The sequence below is a fragment of the Sorex fumeus genome, unplaced genomic scaffold (assembly GCF_029834395.1).
Source record: "Sorex fumeus unplaced genomic scaffold, SorFum_2.1 ptg000048l, whole genome shotgun sequence".
Lineage (NCBI taxonomy): Eukaryota > Metazoa > Chordata > Mammalia > Eulipotyphla > Soricidae > Sorex > Sorex fumeus.
The window spans coordinates 8,432,801-8,452,423 of NW_026606105.1; the positions used below are offsets into that span (position 1 = coordinate 8,432,801).

At 54.5% G+C, this 19,623-nt stretch overlaps 1 protein-coding gene across 1 annotated transcript in view; it reads left to right on the forward strand.

Moving 5' to 3' along the window:
* The window catches only part of KIAA1549 (KIAA1549 ortholog), a 121,965-nt gene that overhangs the window by 68,127 nt on the left and 34,215 nt on the right, over window positions 1–19,623 (forward strand). Inside the window, exons 5-11 of the mRNA XM_056123970.1 lie at window positions 6,759–6,847; window positions 8,132–8,309; window positions 10,371–10,501; window positions 11,224–11,407; window positions 12,566–12,625; window positions 13,699–13,847; window positions 15,407–15,584. Of these exons, the coding sequence (XP_055979945.1) occupies window positions 6,759–6,847; window positions 8,132–8,309; window positions 10,371–10,501; window positions 11,224–11,407; window positions 12,566–12,625; window positions 13,699–13,847; window positions 15,407–15,584 (969 nt within the window). The remainder of the gene's footprint in view (window positions 1–6,758; window positions 6,848–8,131; window positions 8,310–10,370; window positions 10,502–11,223; window positions 11,408–12,565; window positions 12,626–13,698; window positions 13,848–15,406; window positions 15,585–19,623) is intronic.

Below are 19,623 nucleotides of genomic sequence, written 5' to 3' on the forward strand. Positions count from 1 at the left end.
ACTCGTCTTGCATGGAATCAATCCCCTGACATTTTGTACTGTTCTTCTAGGAGTCATTCCAGAGTGGTGCAGAACCAGGAATAACCCCTGAGCATTGCTGTGTGTGGCCTCAACCCCTCCCCCCCCAAAAAAAAAGATTGCATGTTAGTAGCAATAAAATAAAGATTTAGGAACTGGAGAGATAGTACAGTAGTTCGGCCACCTGCCTGACACGTAGCTGACCCCTTGTGGGTCCCTGGCACCCGATATGGTCCCCTGAGCACTGTCCAGGAATGATCCCAGAGCACAGAGCTGGGGTTAAGCCCCCTATAAGCATTGTTGCGCATGATCCTAAAACCAAAATATAAAGATTTAAACTTGGTCTTTTCTGCTTGGGGGCTGGAGGAATTGCCTGACACATGTGAGATTCCCCCCCTTCCCGAGTGTGGCCCTGGGGTCCCCCAGGGTCTCTGGGCCCTGGCAGCACCATCATGTCATGGAACCCCGATACCTGACCACAGGCCCGCCCTGTCAGCACAGTGGGGATGCCCTGCCCCCAGATGAGTTGTCTTTTATTTTGTCACCCAGAAGCCAGTGTAGGAAGGGATGAAATGGACACACCCGAATGCCTTCCTGTTGAAACCGGTGGGCGGCTGCGTAGGGGCCCCTGCGGGGATGTCTGGCCAGTATAGGCACTTCTGCTCCTCACGAGGACCTCGGCGCTCTGTGGGCCCTGCAGTTCCTGTCTGCATCCCTCGGCTCCCGAGGACAGAAACGTGGCGTGACTAAACAGCCTCCGAATTGGGTCACACACTTTGAGCTTGGCCCAACTCACTTGACTCCTGGCCGCTCCGGCCAGCGGCAACCAGACCCAGGGTGGGGCATGGTGGCCCAGGTCCCAAGTCCTCCCGTTTGCCCTTCCCGGCAAGAAACTAGGAGTCGAGCAAGAAATCTTGTGATCTCCGAGCACATACTTGGGTCCAAGATGGTGTCGATTTTTTTTTTTAAATTTTTATTAGTGAAACACCATGAGGTACAGTTGTAGACTTACAGATTTTTGTGCTGGGGTTTCAGTTATACAATGATCGAGTACCCGTCCCTCCACCAGTGCCCATTTCCCACCACCACGGATCCCAGTATCCCTCCCCCTCCCCCATCCCACCCTGCCTCTGTGGCAGGGCATTCCCTTTTGTTCTCTCTCTCTTATTGGGTGTTGTGGTTTGCAAAAGAGGCAATGGGTGGCAATCATGTTTCGTCTATAGTCTACTCTCATCACACATTTCCCATCCTGAGAGGAACCTCCCAACACCCTTTATTTGGTGCTCCCTTCTCTATCTGAGCTGCCTTTTCTCCTAGCATGTGCGGCTGGCTTCCAAGCCATGGAGTGAATCCCTTGGTACTTAACTTGGCTATTCTTGATGAATGCAATCTTTCTATGTCTGTCCCTCTCTTTCTGACTCATTTCACTTAGCATGATACTTTCCAAGTAGTACCACTTGTATGTCAATTTCATGACTTCATTTTTTCTAAAGATGGTGTCGATTTTTTTTTTTATTTTTGGGTCACACCCAGCGATGCACAGGAGTTACTCCTGGTTCATGCACTCAGGAATTACTCCTGGCGGTGCTCGGGGGACCATATGGGATGCTGGGAATCGAACCTAGGTCGGCTGCATGCAAGGCAAATGCCCTACCTGCTGTGCTATTGCTCCAGCCCCAATGGATTTTGATAGCAGTGGTGGGGGTGGAGCTGGGGAAGGAAGAGAAACGGGGCCACAGGAGGCGAGGGAGGGGAGAGCACACCCGGGCTTCTCTGTGCAGGGGAGAGGGGGGGCTGTGGGTTCTCTGCTCCTCTGCCTCCCGGAAGGGACCTTGTGATCGTGGGATGCCCCAGGCAGCCTCAAAGGAAAAGGTCCATCCGGGAGCTCGAATGCATGCAGCTGGGCAGGTGAAGGGTCCCATGGGGCAGGGACGCTGCGTGCCGAATGGTCACAGCCTTCGGGGTGAGACACCCGCACCCTCATGGAGGGGTTGCGAAGGACACAGTCTCGGGGTTCAGGTTAGCAGGTGAGTGGGGGCTGGAGACGGGAACGGTCCCCAGGTGAAGGATCGGGGCCAGCTGGCTGGAGTCTGGCCGGGGGTAACGCAGGGCACGGTGCCAGAGGAGAAGGTCTTTGTGTCTCCCAGTGGGAAGTGTCATTGCGTGTCATACTGAGCCGGGTGAGAGTGAGAGTGGGGAGTTTCCCTGTGGGATTACAGTTCAGCGGAGGGAGCAGCTTCCCTGTGGGCCAGCTCCTTCCCTTCCATCCTGCAGAATTATCGCTGGACAATAGAGACGGCAGTGCCTGATGGACTGGGGGAGCTCACTTAAAAGTGCCACTGACCGCTCAGTTATCCCCAGGGCTCTGGGATGTGTTGGAAGCTCACAGGTGTGAAGCAGAATCTTCCAGAATGTCTGCAAATAGCAAATGCCACTTGAGAACTATGTCCAAGGTGCGCTGGTCTTTTCAGCCTAGCTCCTTTTTGTTTTGTTTTGTTTTTGCTCTTTGGGTCACACCCAATGATGCACAGGGGTTACTCCTGGTTCATGTACTCAGGAATTACTCCTGGCTGTGCTCGGGGGACCATATGGGATGCTGGGAATTGAACCCAGGTCGGGCCATGTGCAAGGCAAACACCCTACCTGCTGTGCTATCACTCCAGCACTTCAGCCTAGCCTCTTAAACTGTGGGTCCTGACCTCATATGGGGGGCTTGCAACTTTCTAAAGAACTGGTTGAAAGAAAATTTACGTCTTAGACAGTGTAGTGGGTAAAGTGCTTGCCTGGGATAGAGCTGACTCAGGTTTGATCTCGTCACCACATATGGCCCTGCCAGGAGTGATCCCTGATCACCACCAGGTGTGGTTCCCCAAACAACAAAAAAATTTTTTTGATTATCAGTAAATGTTTAATTTATATACCTACAGACCCAGAATCACTTCAGTCTTTATTGGGAAGGAGTCGAGAGTGAAAGAAGTTTAAAAACTCTGCTCTGTAGTTTGAATTAACTTCCATCCTTGACATATATTTATTATGTTTTGTGTCCTTACCTAGGGAGTCATATATTTTTAAAGAGCTTTTGAGGGTAAAAGTCAACCCTCCTCTTTTGACGGGGGAGACATCTGACAATACTCAGGGCTTCCTCCTGTTTCTGTGCTCCTGGTGGTGCTGGGGGCCCCACCATATGGAGTGACAGCATTGGAACTGGGTGAGCAGCATCAAGGCGAGTGCCGTCACCCCTGGCTCTCCCCAGTCCAGATCTGCCCATCTTGAATGTACACAATGACGGGCAGAGAGGGTCGTCTGAATAGAAGGTGTTTATGTTATTGTATTAAATTTTGCGGTGCTTGGGGCAACTCACAGTTCTGGGGGTGGACGCGCAGTACTAAGCCCGGGCCTCCTGCACTCAGAGTACAGCAAGGAGTGTCCACTCACACACAGAGGACACCGCTCGGCCCCCCACCCCGGCAAGGCAGGTGCTGGGCTGTCTCTGGCCCGGCGGAAACGGAGCCGCATCTCAGATCTTCACTGTATTTGACACCCATGTGGGAAGGAAAGGAAATAAGGAAAGGGCTTAGGGCCGGAGAGAGCACCCATGGGTGGGGTGCTTGCTTTGCCCACAGCTGCTCTAGGTCCGATCCCCGCATCCCATATATCAGCTGGGACCACCTCCCCTAACCCCAGCCCGAGCCTACCAGGAGTGATCCCTGAGCACTTCCGGGTGTGGCCCCAAAAGAAAAACAAAACAAAACAAAACCCCCAAAAAGGTAAAAAGCAAACGGGGGGCTGGAGTGATAGCACAGGGGGTAGGGCGTTTGCCTTGCACGCGGCTGACCTGGGTTCGATTCCCAGCATCCCATATGGTTCCCTGAGCACTGCCGGGAGTGACTCCTGAGTGCAGAGCCAGGAGTAACCAACCCCTATGCATCGTATTGCTGGGTGTGACCCAAAAAAGCAAAAACAACAAACAGACAAAACAGGGAAGGGCGCTCTGCCTCTCGGCTGGCCCAGGGCAGACTCCAGGAAGGCTCTTGAGGCCTAGTGCCCAGCCTGGGCTGGAGTCACCCGCCCCGCCCACCTGCCTGCTTCCCCCACCCCCTCCAGCCCCTCAGGCGGTCCCAGGCTGCTCTGGGCTGGGGAGATGCAGGGGCTTGGGGGAACCTGAGGTGCAGGACGGCTGTGCCCAGTCCCCAGTGCTGCGTTTACAGCGGTTAGAGGAGGTGCAGGTGTGGAGGGGACCGTCACTCGGGGGTCCCCACCCCCAGGAAAGCCCCAGGCTTCATTTCTCTCTGCCCCCCACCCCCCCCCCCCCGTCCCCATTTGTCCTCCCTTCACCCCTCCCCACCCCCTTGCTTTTCTCTTTCCTCTCCCCTCATTTTTCCCTTCCCCCCTCTTTAAAATTTAAGCTCAGGAAATGGGAAACTGAATAATAATAGGAAATGAATTTTAATTCCGCATTCGGAGACATTCATGGAAGAGGTAAAATAGAATAATAGGGAGGAAATGGAACCAGAAGGTGTTTACGAAACGCTGAGAAACAGGACTGTTCCCCACTACAGATCCTTTTTTGGGGCACACTCAGCGGAACTCAGAGACCAGGTGCTCAGATGGGCTGCGAGGTATTAGAGGTCGAACCCAGGGCCTCACACATTCAAGGCATTTGCTCTGTGACTGGAACCACATCAGAATTTTGAATGTGATTTCTTTTTTTCTTTTTTTAATCTTTATTAGTGAAACACCATGAGGTACAGTTGTAGACTTACAAATTTTTGTGCTTGGGTTTCAGTTATACAATGATCGAGTACCCATCCCTCCACCAGTGCCCATTTCCCACCACCACGGATCCCAGTATCCCTCCCACCCCCCATTCCTCCCCCATCCCACCCTGCCTCGGTGGCAGGGCATTCCCTTTTGTTCTCTCTCTCCTTTTGGGTGCTGTGGTTTGCAAAAGAGGCATTGAGTGGCAGTCATGTTCGGTCTATAGTCTACTTTCAGCATGCATCTCCCATCCTGGGCGGATCTTCCCAACACCCTTTATTTGGTGCTCTCTTCTCTGTCTGAGCTGCCTTTACCCCTAGAGAGTGTGGCTGGCCTCCAAGCCATGGAGTAAACCTCCTGGTATTTATCTCGGCTATTGAATGTGATTTCTTAACAATAGAAGCAAAGTTAAACTTCCTTGGATTTTGTTGTAAGAAACATCTTATTTCCTACATCAACTTTTGATACATGGGAACGATGACGGCCTTTTATTCCTGTTATTTTATTTCTGAGGGACTTTGGAGCAGCCACACACCTGGCGGTGCTCAGGGGGTCAAATGTGCAGCAAGGGGTTGAGCCAGGGTTGGCCGCATGCAGGACAAGCCCCTGACACCTGAACTGTCTCCTCAGCTCCTACTGTTATTATTCTCCCACTCGATTGAAAAATGGGAGTAGGAGACCTTGTGAAGAAAAATGGCACCTAATCTAATTTGTTGAGTAATATTTTTTTAAGAAAAGACTACAGGGGCCCGAGCGAGTAAGGTGCTTGCCCTGCACGTGGTGACCCAGGTTTGATATCTGTCATCCCTTCTGATCCTCTGAGCACCGCCAGTAGTAACTCCTGAATGCAGAGCCAGTAGGAACCCCTGAGTACCACCAGGTGTGCCCCTGAAATAAAACAAAACAAAGAAGAAATGACTACAAGGGGGCTGGAGCGATAGTACAGCAGGTAGGGTGTTGGCGTTGCATGCAGCCGACCCGGGTTCGATTCCCAGCATCCCATATGGTCCCCTGAGCACCGCCAGGAGTAATTCCTGAGTGCAAAGCCAGGAGTAATCCCTGAGCATCACTGGGCCACTGTCACTGTCACTGTCCTCCCATTGTTCATCGATTTGCTCAAGCAAGCACCAATAACGTCTCACAACAAATTGTGAGGCTTGTTGTTATTTATTTATTTATTTTTGGCATATTGAATACGTCACCAGGAGCTTGCCAGGCTTTGCCATGTGGGCAAGATACTCTCGGTAGCTTGCCGGGCTCTCTGAGAGGGGCGGAGGAATTGAACCCGGGTCTGCAGCATGCAAGGCAGACAGACACCCTATCCGCTGTGCTATTGCTCCAGCCCCAGCATCGCTGGGTGTAACCCAAAAAGAAAAAAAAAAAAGGAAGAAACGACCGCAGAGAGATCTGGTGCTTACCATTAGGGGCATATACCTGAGAGAGGAAAGCTGACGCGTTTTCCAGATAAAAGTGAGACTCCAGGACCCGAGAGATAGTGCAGGGGGTGAGTGCAGCTGATTCAGTTCGACCCCTGCACTTCCTAGAGGGCCCCTTGAGCCCCACCGGGAGTGATCCCTGAGCACAGAGCCGGGAGGAAGCCCTGAGCACTGCCGGGTGTGCTTGTACTCCATTCTCTCCCCCCACCCAAACAAAGAGATCTCGTGTTCTCTGGCCTGGACGGGGCCACAGCCACTGACCCTGGCTCTCACCCCACAGGACCAGGAGAGGGGAGGGTTTCTTCCTGCGCTGTCGGGACTCCCTGGCTCCGTGGGCTGAACCCTCGAAGATCCAGCTCCGTCCCTCCAGCTCCGTTCTTTCTTCCCGGGGTGGAGGCTGGGACGGGTTTCACCTCTTAGAAATGGTGTTTGCAGCTGCTCCCACACTCCGGGACAGCCTGGGCTCTGCCCCGGGACCCAGAAACGTGGTGCCCACGTTATTCCTCACGACAGTAACTGCACTTACTGGTTGCCCTTGCCCTGCAGTGTTGGCCAGGAGAGCGGTGCAGGAGTACATCATCACGTCCATCAAAGAGGTGCTGCGGGTCCACTTCAACCGAGCTGTGGAGCTCAAGGTGAGTGCGTGGCCCTGGAGGGCTCGGACCTGGGATGTCCTTTTAGGGTGTTTCATCACGGACGAGGGACTTCCTTTTTTTTTTTTTCTACCATGGGATCGAACCCTGGGCCTCACAGGTGCCAGGCAAGTGTTCAGCTGCACCCCAGGCCCCCGTGGCGGAACGCTCTCTCTCCTCTCTCTTCCCGGGGAGCCCCTGCTCCACCTTTGGCTCCAGACTCCGGTGTCACTCTTCTGAGGTCTCTGGACCCCAGTCAGGGCCACGTTTAATCCCACAGAGGGCTGGGTGGGTTGAGGCTGCCGGCTTGGCTTCCTCTGGCGTGCGTGGAAGGACCTGGAGGTGTCTCCGGGGAGGTCTCAGCGAGGCCCGGGGTGCGTTTCTGTGCAGGAACCCAGAGCTCCGTTTCTACCCTTCACACTCTGGTCCAGGCTAGCCTCAACTGTGTGTGCGGCTCTCAGGCTTCTTTTGGATTTCACAGCTCAGTGGAATAATTGCCTCTTTAAGAGAAACACAGCCTTGCGCTGCATGAGAACACAGCGGGGAGGGTATCTGCTTTGTGCACGGCTGAGCTGGGTTCAATCCCTGGCACCCCAAACGGTCCCCAGAATCCACCAGCAGTTAACTCTCTGAGCTCAGAGCCAGGAGTAAGCCCTGAACTCTGGCAGGTGTGCCCTGAAACCAAATCAAACCAACAACAACAAAAACAACAAAAATTTAAATATGGGGCCAGAGTGATAGTACCGCAGGTAGGGCGTTTGCCGTGCACATGGCCAACCCAGGTTCAGTCTCTGGCATATGGTCCCCTGAGCACCACCAGGAGTAATTCCTGAGTGCAGAGCTAGGAGTAACCCCTGAGTTCAGCCAGATGTGACCCAAAAGCCCCATATATATATATATATATATATATATATATATACATATATATATATATATACACACACACACAAGAAGGTATATGTCCATTCACAGTCTGTCTGAAATTACTTCAAAAGTAATTTAAAATATTACTTCAAAATATTAAAGAACCAGCAAAACATCTGGAACTTTCCATAACTCATTATCCACATCATCTCATTGGCTATTCTTTCTCTCTGGCCTTGCTCTTGTCCAGAGTTTGACAGACTGTAAAACTGGTAGCTAAAATGAAATTTTCATGATACCTGCACTATTCCATCTTCTAAAACCAGCTATTATTTTTGGGTTCAGAAATATCTGTATTTAGGTTTGGATAATGGTAGCCACAGCTTTTATAATCAATGTCCCTTGTGTGTTTTGTTTCCGTAGGTTTATGAATTGTTTGCTGACTTCACTTTTCTGGTAACATCCGGCCCTTTCGTATACACGGCAATATCCGTCATAAATGCCCTGATCAACAGTAAGCTTGTACGTGACCGAACCCCGTTGATCCTGGCCGTGAAACCTTCCTTCCTGGTCCCAGAGTCCAGGTTCCAAGTTCAAACAGGTGAGAAACGGAGCTAATTAAACTGTTTTAAAGTGGGGGCCAGTTTTCCTGGGTAAAACACAACAATCTTCATATTCCTTCCTCTAAGGATACTTTTTTTTGTAATATTCTCAGTGTTTTTTTTGTTGTTGTTGTATTTTTTTTTCCTTTTTGGGTCACACCCGGCATTGTACGAGGGTTACTCCTGGCTCGTGCACTCAGGAATTACTTTTGGCGGTGCTTGGGGGACTATATGGGATACTGGGAATTGAACCCAGGTCAGCCGCGTGCAAGGCAAATGCCCTACCCGGTGTGTTATTGCTCCAGCCTCCTCAGCGGTTTTTCATGACAAACAATTACAAAATGAATTATTTCGGTTCTGCTTTGGGGCAGGGCTTGGGGTATGGGATGGAAACACAGAAAGTATGGTTGTGGGAAGGTGTAACGGTGGTGGGATTGGTGTTTGAATATTAGATGTAATCAAGTATTGTGAACTATTTTATAAAATAACATGAAATTATTAAAAAAAAAGGAACATCACTCCAACTCAAGACTAAAGAATAAAATTTCTAGAGTTGACATCTCAAACTGTAGCACTGTAGCACTGTCCTCCCATTGTTCATGGATTTGCTCGAACGGGCACCAGTAACACCTCACAACAAATTGTGAGACTTGTTGTTACTGTTTTTGGCATATTGAATATGCCATGGGGAGCTTGCCAGGCTCTGCAGTACGGGCGGGATACTCTCCTCGGTAGCTTGCCGGGCTCTCCAAGAGGGGCGGAGGAATCGAACTCGGGTCGGGCATGTCAGCCGCGTGCAAGGCAAACACCTTACCCACTGTGCTATTGCTCCAGCCCCTAACATCTCAAAAATAAAAAAAGTGGGTGCCAGAGCCATAGTACAGCGGGTAGGGTATAGGACAATCCTTGTATAGGGCAATCCAGCTTTAATCCCCGGCATCCCATAAAGTCCTGTGAGCACGGCTAGGAATAATTCCTGAACAAAGAGCCAGGAGTAGCTCCAGAGCACTTCTGGGTGTGGCCCCCAAACCAAAGAAAGCAATGTTCATTTTTCCTTAAAAAAATCTAAAAGATCCCTTGTCCTGTCCGTTGGCTTCCCACACCCCGCCCCCATGTCTTGTGGTGACCCCCACATACGCAATTTCCACCGGTAGCCCCCTTGGAATATCCTGAGGATCCACAAAAGCCACATATATGTGGCCAAGTGGTCAAGAAACACTGATAAATAAAAACACTGATTTGGTTTGGGGGTCACCCCAAGTCACGCTCAGGGGACCAGGTGGGATGCTGGGAATTGAACCCGGGTCAGTTGTGTGTAAGGCAAATGCCCTACCTTCTGTACTATCTCACTGGCCCCACCCTAGTAATTTAACTTATTTTGGTTTGGGGGGCTACGTCTGGCTCTGTTCAGGGCTTACTCCGTTTTTTTCCTGGCCGCGAGAAGCATTGTTTGATGATGATGATGGTGGTGGAGGTGATGGTGGTATCAGCCCATGGTGAGGCTCCAGACTTAACCCCTGGCTCTGCACTCACTCAGGAGTTGCCCTGGACCATATGGGATGCAGGGATTGATTGAACCCGGTTAGGCCACCTGCAAGACAAGCGCACTACCCGCTGTGCTCTCCTCTGGCCCCAAAGTGAACCTTTTTGCCTTGAGAATTTCTCCCTTTCTCCGCCCTGGGGCCGGTCTCCCGAGAGAGCTCAAGAGGCTGGGGGGACTCTGCAGGCAACTCTCAGACCATGGCCAGTGGGTCAGGCAAGCGCCCAAGGATGGGGTGCCAGGGAGTACCCTGGTCACTCCCTTAGGACTTCTGGTACCCCCCAGGCTCACCCCGCAGTGCTCAGGGGACCATGTGGGTTGGCTGTATGCCAGCCAGGCAGGCCCCTTAGCCCCTGGCCACCCACCCTGAGCGTGTGTCTGTGTGGGCTGTGACCTGGATGTCACGTGGTCTCGGCGCACCCTCGTGTCGTGGCCCTCCTGGGCCTCCGGAGAGCCGTTTCCCCCCGCCTCTGCTCCTGAGCACTGACTGACGGGCTGTGCTGGCCCCTTGTCCCTGCAGTGCTCCAGTTTGTGCCTCAGAGCGTGGACACCGGCTTCTGCAACTTCACGCAGCGCCTGGAGAAGGGCCTGGTGCTCGCCCTGTGGGAGGTGCGGCGGCACCCGCAGGGCCCTCTGAACCTCACGGTGCAGGTGAGCCCATGGGTGGGTGTCCCTGCTGGGTTTGTTACTACTCATCTGTGTGTTTCTTGGGGGCCACCCGAGCAGTGCTGAGGGCTTATTCCTGGCTCTGTGCTCAGGGATCAAACCTGGGTCGGCCGCGTGCATGGCAAGTGCCCTCCCCGCCGTCCTGTGGCTGTGGCCCCCCCATGCTGCCACCTTTAAAGGGGGCGATGGGCGTGGGCGTCACCCCTCACTCTCCCAGCCCTGACAGGGGGAGGGGCCCTCCCTTGGGGATCCAGTTCACAGCGGGGTGGGGGTGTCTCTTTTCTGTGTTGGCCCCTGGCGGAGCGGGGAGGGGTGTCCCAGGCCTTGGCTCTAGGACCCGGCTCATCCTGCCTATCTCTCAGCTGTGTCATGCCCGGGGCCTTTGCAGATGGGGGGGGCCCAGGCTCCCCTGGTCCTGGAGGAGGTCTGCCGCTGGAGCCCACCCTCCCTGGTCCTTTCCAAGCTCCCTGCTGCCCTAAGATTTCCCCACTGTGACTTCAGTGGGCTTTGGGTGTGGGATGGACCCAAGCCTTGGTCCAACCCCCGAAGGTCCAGAGCCAGGATGTGCAGGTGGCGGGGACCTGCGTCCTGTCCGAGGACAGATGAGGGGACCGTAGCGAGCCCCACGGGAGCGTGTCCACGGAACCTGCCCTTTCTGGAGGCCCACCCCGCCGCCCCTCCCCCCTCCGCGCCTGTTTTTTTTTTAGATCTTGAACATCACGGTGGGCTCTTCCCGGGGCGCCCCGCGGCGGGGGCCTGTGAGCGTGGTCTTCGCCGTGCGGGGCACGCAGGGCTTCCTGAGCGGCGTGGACGTGAGCGAGCGGCTGCGGAACCTGAGCGTGGTGGAGTTCAGCTTCTACCTGGGCTACCCCGTGCTGCAGGTGGCCGAGCGTGAGTACCACACACACCCTTGCTGTTCCTCCCTCCGTCCCTCCTTGCCTTTGAAAAGAAACGCTGGTTCTCCGGCCACTCCCAGCAAGGCCCAGGACTGCTTGTTTTCTCTTTTCTCTTTTCTTTTCTTCTCCCTCCCTCCCTCCCTCCCTCCCTCCCTTCCTTCCTTCCTTTTACTTTCTTTCTTTCCTTTTAAAAAAAACTTTGGTCTTTGGCTAGTCTCAGTGATGCTCAGTGCTCACTCTGGGTCCCTGAGCCCACCAGCCACTGAGTTACTTCACTGTATCTATTTCGGGTAATGGAACCACAGCCGCCCAGCAGTTCTCAGAGACTGTTCCTGACTGTGTTCAGGGCTGACCCCTGGGGGTGTGTGGAGGACCATAGGTGGAGTCAAGGGTTCAAGCCCGTGTTGGCTACATTTGTTTATTTATTTACTTGTGGGAGTCTTTGTGTGTGTGTGGGGGCATGCCTAGTGGTGCCCCAGTGTCATGCCCGAAGGGATTTGGGGGACCAAACATGGTCCTGGGGATTGAGCTGGTTTCGGTCATGAGCCAGGCAAGTCCTTGAACCTCTGGAGTCTCTCTCCAGCCTTTGTGACCAGTTTTTTTTTTTTTTGTCTTTCGTATAGTTTATTTTATTTTATTTTATTTTTTTAAATTTTTATTAGTGAGACATCATGAGGTACAGATTGCATTCATCTGGGGAACGTAAAGTAACAAAATAGGAGACTAACACCCAAGAATGGCCGAGATTAGTACCAGGAATTTTACTCCATGGCTTGGAGGCCAGCCGCACACGCTAGGGAAAAAGGCAGCTCAGATAGAGAAGGGAGCACCAAATAAAGGGTGTTGGGAGGATCCTCCCAGGATGGGAGAAGCATGCTGAAAGTAGACTACAGACCAGACATGATCATTGTATAATTGAAACTCTGCGACCAGTTTTAAGGCACACATTTGTCTATACAGTGTCATCGGGTGAATTGGGGGGGGGGGGGCGTGGCAGGGAGAAAGGGCCAGCGTTGGTGGTTGCGCACCCTGGGCCCTAGACACTAAAGCCCCTTACCCTGCGCTGGCCTGGCTCCCGAGACCCTCCCGAGGGGCGAACATGGAGCTTTTGACGTGTGTGACAGGCTTTCTCCTCCCCTGCCCTCCCCCGCAGCCTTCCAGTACCTCCAGCTCAACCTGTCTCAGCTGCTGAAGGCCTCCTGGGTGAGGACAGGTAGGCTGCCCCCCCACCCCCCTGGGCTGCGTGGGGAGGGTGGGGGGCCCCGGTCTGTGTGGGTACCAGGAGAGGAGCCTGGAATCCAGGGCGCAGAGGGGGGTTTCCTGGCAGAGGATGAATGACCAGGGCCTCGGCATTGGCTCTGGGAGCGGGTCCCGCTGAGATGTGGCACAGAAAGCACGGGCGTCCTTTAGCATGTGGGGCGGACAGGGCCTGGCGGGGCGCTGGCGCCCTGACCCAGAATCAGACCCGCTGCCAGGGCAGGGCACCAGCCCCCCTGCCACTCCCCCAAGTCCTAGTTGTTTGGTTTGACAAGGACAGAAAAAATTCCATGAGTAAATGCCCAGCCTTCTGCCTGCCTCCTCCGTCCTCCCTCCTCCGTCCTCCCTCCTCCGTCCTCCCTCCTTTCTTTCCTGCGTCTGTGAGGTGCCCAGGGCCTTGACCACTGGGCCACCTCCCCGGGTCCCGAGAGTCCCCTTAGGATGCAGCAGACTTGGTGTGAGGGACAGTTGCAGGTTCGCTGGATGCCCAGCGTGCCAACCGTGCACTTAGTGTAGACCCTGGCAGGGCCTCCTGGCTCCTCCCACGCCTCCCCAGACAACCCCAGAGGAGGAGTGCAATGCCCTGCGGTCCTGATTCACGTCCCCCCCCCCCCCCCCCCCCCACACACACACACACACCCTGGCCAAAAACCTTGGCTTGTTCCTCCTGTCCCTGAGCTGACCAGCCTCTTGTCAGTGCAGAGGGGCTTGTTCCGGTTGGGGTCTGAAGCCAGAACCCCCCCCCCCACTTCTCTCCCGTGTGGGAGTCTAAGTCTGGAGACACAGTCCCCGGGCCCCTGCGGCCGTACCCGCCGTCGGAAGTGAGCGGAGACCCGCCCGAGTTGGTGCCACACAGCACCTGACCCTGACTGGGGCGACTCTTCCATATTGGGCCCCGCAGATCCCATCCGTGGGCTGCTCTCGGCCGGCTTCTCCCCAGGAGGCCTTCCGCTCCCCACACGTCCCCTGTGGGATGTCACCCCGGGTTCAGGGGGATTCTCTCCCGCTGATGCCTCCTCCCCCGTGCAGTCCTCCTGGGCGTGGTGGAGCAGCAGCTGCAGAATGAAGTGTTCGCGGCCGAGATGGAGCGGAAACTGGCCCAGCTGCTCAGTGAGGTGTCCCCCCGGAGGCGGATGTGGAGAAGGGCCACGGTCGCGGCGGGGAGCGGCGTGGTGCAGGTACTCGGGTGGGGCAGGGGGGCCGCTGTGAGCCAGAGACAGGAAGGTGGGTGGGGGGTGCTGGGAATTACCACGCGGAGATGCGGGTGCAGATGCGTTCCTCCGTGTGATGGCCACGGAGGGCCGTGGCGTTTCTTCTGTCCAGCTAGAGCCCTGACAGATACTCCCCAGGGCCTCCCGGTCAGGGCTCCGGGCAGCGGCGGGCCACGTGGGGAATGCAGAGAGGACGGGTCACCAGGTGGGTCTGCTGAGCACGCACCTGCCTGACACGCGTGAGGCCTAGACTTGGATGCCCAAGCACCACCCGGGTGCCCGGCAGCTCTGCTGCTCGGAAACCCACACCCCTGCCCACCTCTACTCCCCAGCATGTGGTTTCCAGGGCTGAATGTGTGGAGCCCCTAGGGAGACCACAACGGAAAGGGGCGTGAGCGTCGCAGCAGCGGGCGAGGGCGGGCCTTTGCACAAGAAGGTTCTGGGTTCAGTCCCAGCATCGCTGGGTTCCCCTGCCATGGCCGGGTGTAGCCTTGGGGGCTGTCAGCACCCCCGGGCCCAAGCCTAGAGTGCAGGTGCTTTTAGCTAGGCCCAGCAATGCTGGGGGTGGCCAGCAGGGCCTCCCAGGCACTGATTTGAAGGTTTTCCCGCCTCAAGGGGGGGGGGTGCCCAGGCCACAGAGCGAGCAGGACCGCAGTTGGCACAGGCAGGTGGTGCCAGGGACCAGGCCCCCTCCTGCCTCATATTCCCTAGTGGGTGCTTTCTGCCTCGGTGTCATCTCTTGGGGGGTCTCGGTTTTCCTCCTGTTCCTGGTTTCTACCCTGGCGGTGGGAGAAGGTCCTTGTGACGACGTGTCTCTCCTTGGTTGCGTGGAGGCTTGTTTGGTGGCCTAATGAGGAATGTGGCCTGAGACCTTTCCTGCCTGTGTTCCCATCCACGCCCGGGAAGCCCATTTGGCCAACAATGATGCTGAGATCTGCTGTCCCGTGTTGGCTCCTCTGGGGAGAGGATGCTGAAGGCACCCCTGAGATGTACTGCCCACTCCCACCCCCAGGCGACAATGACCGTGGGCGGGGCTCCGTCTGGGGTTCATCCTTGGTGGTGGGTGGAGTATGGAACTGTTGCTGGTGTCTTTTGAGCCTGGAGTTGGGGGTGCTGCTCAGTTCCTAGGGAGAGTGCCCGTGGGAGTGGTACCACGGCAGAGGACGCCTCCTGCAAATGCAGCCCTTGGTGGCTTGGGTCCGCCAGACGTGTCCGAGAGCCAGGGATGCGCCAGCCCACTGGTGTGAGCCGCAGGTTTCCTTATCCTGCCGTGCTGGGTCACGGCTTCCGGCTAGTGGCTGGATAGCTGCCTCAGCTGGGGATGGGACCCCTGATGTTCTGGGGGTCCCGCTCACCCCTGGCCTCAGATGACACCAGGCATTGGTGTCACTTGCCCACTTGTCACTTGACGTCGTTCACTTGCCCTCTTTGCCGGCACCGTGCCTGGCCCCTCGGACTGGAGGAAGTCCCCAAGTAAGTCCCGTGGGTGGGTCCACGTGCTGACGCCCCCTGCCCGTCTCCCCCAGGTGGTGAACGTGTCCCGGCTGGAGGGGGAGGACGACCCCGCGCAACTCATCTACTTCGTGGAGGATCCCGACGGCGAGCGGCTCAGCGCGGTCAGGTCGTCCGACCTCATCAACAAGATCGACATCCAGCGTGCGGCCATCATCCTGGGCTACCGGATCCAGGGCGCCGTGGCCCAGCGTGAGTGCGAGGCGAGGGGCCCCTCGGATTTGTATTTTCAGTGCTTACTGTGTATAGATGTAGGGGTGTTTGGAGACACACCTGGTGGTGCTCAGGGTCTGTGCCCAGATTAGTGCTTGGGGTGGGGGTCACTCCGGGCAGTTCTCTGGGGACCCTTTAGGGCAGGGAATTAAACCCGGGCCTCCTTGATGCAAAAGCATGTCGTCCGAGGCTGGAGCAATAGCACAGCAGGTAGGGCATTTGCCTTGCATGCAGCTGACCCAGGTTCGATTCCCAGCATCTCATATGGTCTCCCGAGCACCGCCAGGAGTAATTCTTGAGTGCATGAACCAGGAGTAACCCCTGAGCATCGCCAGGTATGAACCAAAAAGCAAAAAAAAAAAAAAAAAAAAAGCATGTGGTTCATCTTCTGACCTGTCTTCCCAGCCCTCAGCTCTTACTGTTTTTCTTTCTTTCGGGGCCACACCCAGCCATGCTCAGGGGTTAATTCCCGGCTCTGCACACTCAGGAATTATTCCTGGCGGTGCTTGGGACAGACACTTGGGGTTCCGGGGATTGAGCCAGGGTCAGCCGATGCAAGACAAGCACCTTACCCACTGGACTAGCCCTCCGGTCCCTTACAGTGTTTGTAAAGAAAGAATCAGTATTCTGTTTATTGGGGAGAGTGGCGGTGGGGCCACATCCAAGAGAGCTCAGGGGGGTCCTGTGGTGCCAGGGTTTGAACCTGGGTCAGACGTGGGGCTGGAGGGAATAGTCCACTTTTAGCGCTGGCCTTCCCTTGCACATGGCCTGCCCAGGTTCCATCCCCTGCTCCCCACAGGGTGCCCCAAGCCCAGCAGGGGTGATCCCTGAGTGCAGAGCCAGGAGGAAGCCTTAACATAGCTGAATGTGTGCCCCCTCCCAAAGAGAGTGAAAAGAACCAGAGCCAGCAGTGTGCAAGACAGGCGCCTTAATCCTGCACGGCCTCCTCTGCCCCCTAGCACTTACTAGGAAATGGCACTTGAGGTGTCAGTTCACTCATCGCCCAAGGCCTTCCCTTCCCGTCCTCCCACTGCGGCCGTCATGGTCATGTTCGCCGAGGTAGGATGGATTCTAGTAGATGAAGTTGACTTTTTTTCCTCTTATTTTTTTTCCCTCTTATCAAGGATTCGTTCTCTCTCTTTTTTTTTTTTTTTTGCTTTTTGGGTCACACCCGGCAATGTACAAGGGTTACTCTTGGCTCTGCTCTCAGGAATTACCCCTGGCGGTGCTCAGGGGACCATATGGAATGCTGGGAATCGAACCCGGGTTGGCCGCGTGCAAGGCAAACGCCCTACCCGCTGTCCTATTGCTCCAGCCCCAAGGACTAGTTCTCTTAAAAAAAAAAAAATTCAGGTCAGGGTGATAGTACAACGGGTTGGGCACTTGCCTTGACCCCCTGGCATCCCATATGGTCCCCTGAGCCCTTCCAGGAGTGACTCCTGAGTGCAGACCCCTCAGTGTTTTTCTAAGTTCTGAGCTCCATCGGGTGTGGCCCCAAAAGAAACAAACCAAAAATTCTGTCTCAGGTAAAAGAACATTTTTCTTAGTAATTTTTCCAGAATCTTCCGTGCCATATTTTGAACTCGGGTGTGGACGGTGAGTCACGCAGGAAGCTGGGAGGTGCCTTTTTCTGAGTCCCGGATTACAAAGAAGTCCTTGATACTCACCCTTTGCAGCCATTTCTTGTCCCACCCTGTCCTCACACCATGCCACCATTTAGAAGTATTTTGGTGCTTCTTTATTATTGTTGGAAGAGATTTTGGCAACCCTGCCCCCCCTCGCCCCCCCGCCCATAGGGTTGCTTTGCTCTCTGTTGCCGCTTCTAACTCACAGACATAGGGGATTTGAACTTCAAAAACAAGGAGATACATGGAAGAAAATGTACATTTCTCTAAATATACCCACATGCGTCAGATGACTGTTTTTTTTTTTTAAATGTTGAGAATTTTTGGGTTTTATTAGACCACACTGAGAGGTGCTCAGGGGCTACTCTTGTCTCTGTGCTCCAGGGTCATTCCCAGTGGTGTTCAGGGGACCAGGCGGTGTTGGGGACGGACCCCAGGCTCAGCCTATGTGCTCCCCCTCCCCCCTCCCGCTGGCTCTGCTCACATGCCCATGTTGATATTCCTCCTTTCTTTCTGGGGGCACGCCTTGGAAACCTCTGACCTCACTCCCAACAGTAACTAAGAAGTACATGTTTATGTTTATATTTATTTTTTTGTTTTGTTTTGTTTGCTTTTTGGGTCACACCTGGCAAATGCACAGAGGTTACTCCTGGCTCTGTACTCAGGAATTATCCCTGGCATTGCTCAGGGGACCATATGGGATGCTGGGAATCGAACCCGGGTCGGCCATGTGCAAGGCAAACGCCCTACCTGCTGTGCTATTGCTCCAGCCCTTATGTTTGTATTTATACAATTAATAATAATCATACTCATAAGGAAATGATTAGAAGGAATGGGGCACGAGGGTACTGAAACAATCACTCTTTTTAGAGAGGTCTTGGAGACAGAGACAGGTTTTGAAAAATGACAGTGATGAAGGGCTAGAGCGGTAGTCCAGCCCTGCACGTGGCTGATCTGGGTTTGATCCCCACTATACCCTATAGTTCTCGAGTCCCACCAGGAGTGATCCCTGAGCACAGAGCCAGGAACAAGCCCTGAGCACTGACAGGCATGGCCCCAAACCAAACCAAGGCAAAATGAAAATGACATCATTGAAATTATCCTCGGTAATGGAATATTCCTTTTTTTTTTTTTTGCTTTTGCTTTTTGGGTTATACCCGGAAATGCGCAGGGGATACTCCTGGCTCATGCACTCAAGAATTACTCCTGGTGGTGCTCGGGGGACCATATGGGGTGCTGGGAATTGAACCTGGGTTGGCCGTGTGCAAGACAAACGCCCTACCCGCTGTGCTATCACTCCAGCCCCCAAGATTCTTTGTGAAATCTCTCATGCCTGTTGTTGGGGGGCCGAATTTAGAACCTCACACATGAGTACTAGGTGCTCTGCCATGAGCTATAGCCTCCCCAGCCCCCCAGTCCCCCAGCCCTGCTGAGATCTCAGGAAAGTTTAAGCTAGTAGTCACGGGTGGTGTTTGGGCTCGGAGCGCAAGTTAGTGTTCTGTTTCCAAGCAGTGAGAGAAGACTAACGAAGCACTGAGGCTTTATTTATTTATTTTTTTCACGTGCCTTTTCTGATTGTGGGGGCAGCTTCCCTTCCCTTCAGCAAGAGCGTGACTGCAATGGGGTCGGGGCATACCCCAAGCCCACCTCTTCCTGCTCTTGCCTCTCTGGCCTCACTGCCATGGGGAACACACTGAAGGTGCCGGTGTTGGGATTTCGGGGACTCCATGTGGCCTGCCGTGGCGGGGCTGCCTTTCGACCAGACCTTCCGTGTCCCTCCGAGGGTTTTTGCTTAATTAGAATAAAGAGGCTTATTCAGGGGTTACCAGCTCCTCAGTTTGATTCCGTCCCTCCTGTACTGACCGTCATGCAAAATGAGGCGAATGATATATTCAGGCCCGAGGCTGGAGAGGTAGTTGCTTGCCTCGCATGCAGCCAACCCGGGGTCAGTCCCTGGTACCACATAGAGTTCCCTGAGCCCCACCAGGAGTGATCCCTAAGCACCATCAGGTATGGTTCCTTATCTCCCCCTCCCCCACAAAAGAAAGAGAATCCTCAGGCCAGGTGGAAAAATACAGGTGCTGAGCACACTTGTGTCTCCTCCGCTCGCCCTTGTGTGTCTGCCCTTGGTCATTGGCCTGTTCCTTTCTCACCTCCAGGAATCAGAGCTGTTCTCAGTGTTGGTTGCAGAGTGCTTCTCCCTGCTTTTACCTCTCTCAGGTCCTTCAACCAAACTTTAAAGCAGTGTCACAACCTTTCTGGTCATGGCATTGTTACGTCGGGACAGAAATTCTGTAGTGTGCACTGACCATCGGCAAACATGACATCTGAGTCAAGCAAGATGGTTCCCTGCCCAGGAGGACCGAGGGATGTCCTGCGGAGAGGGCTCTTGC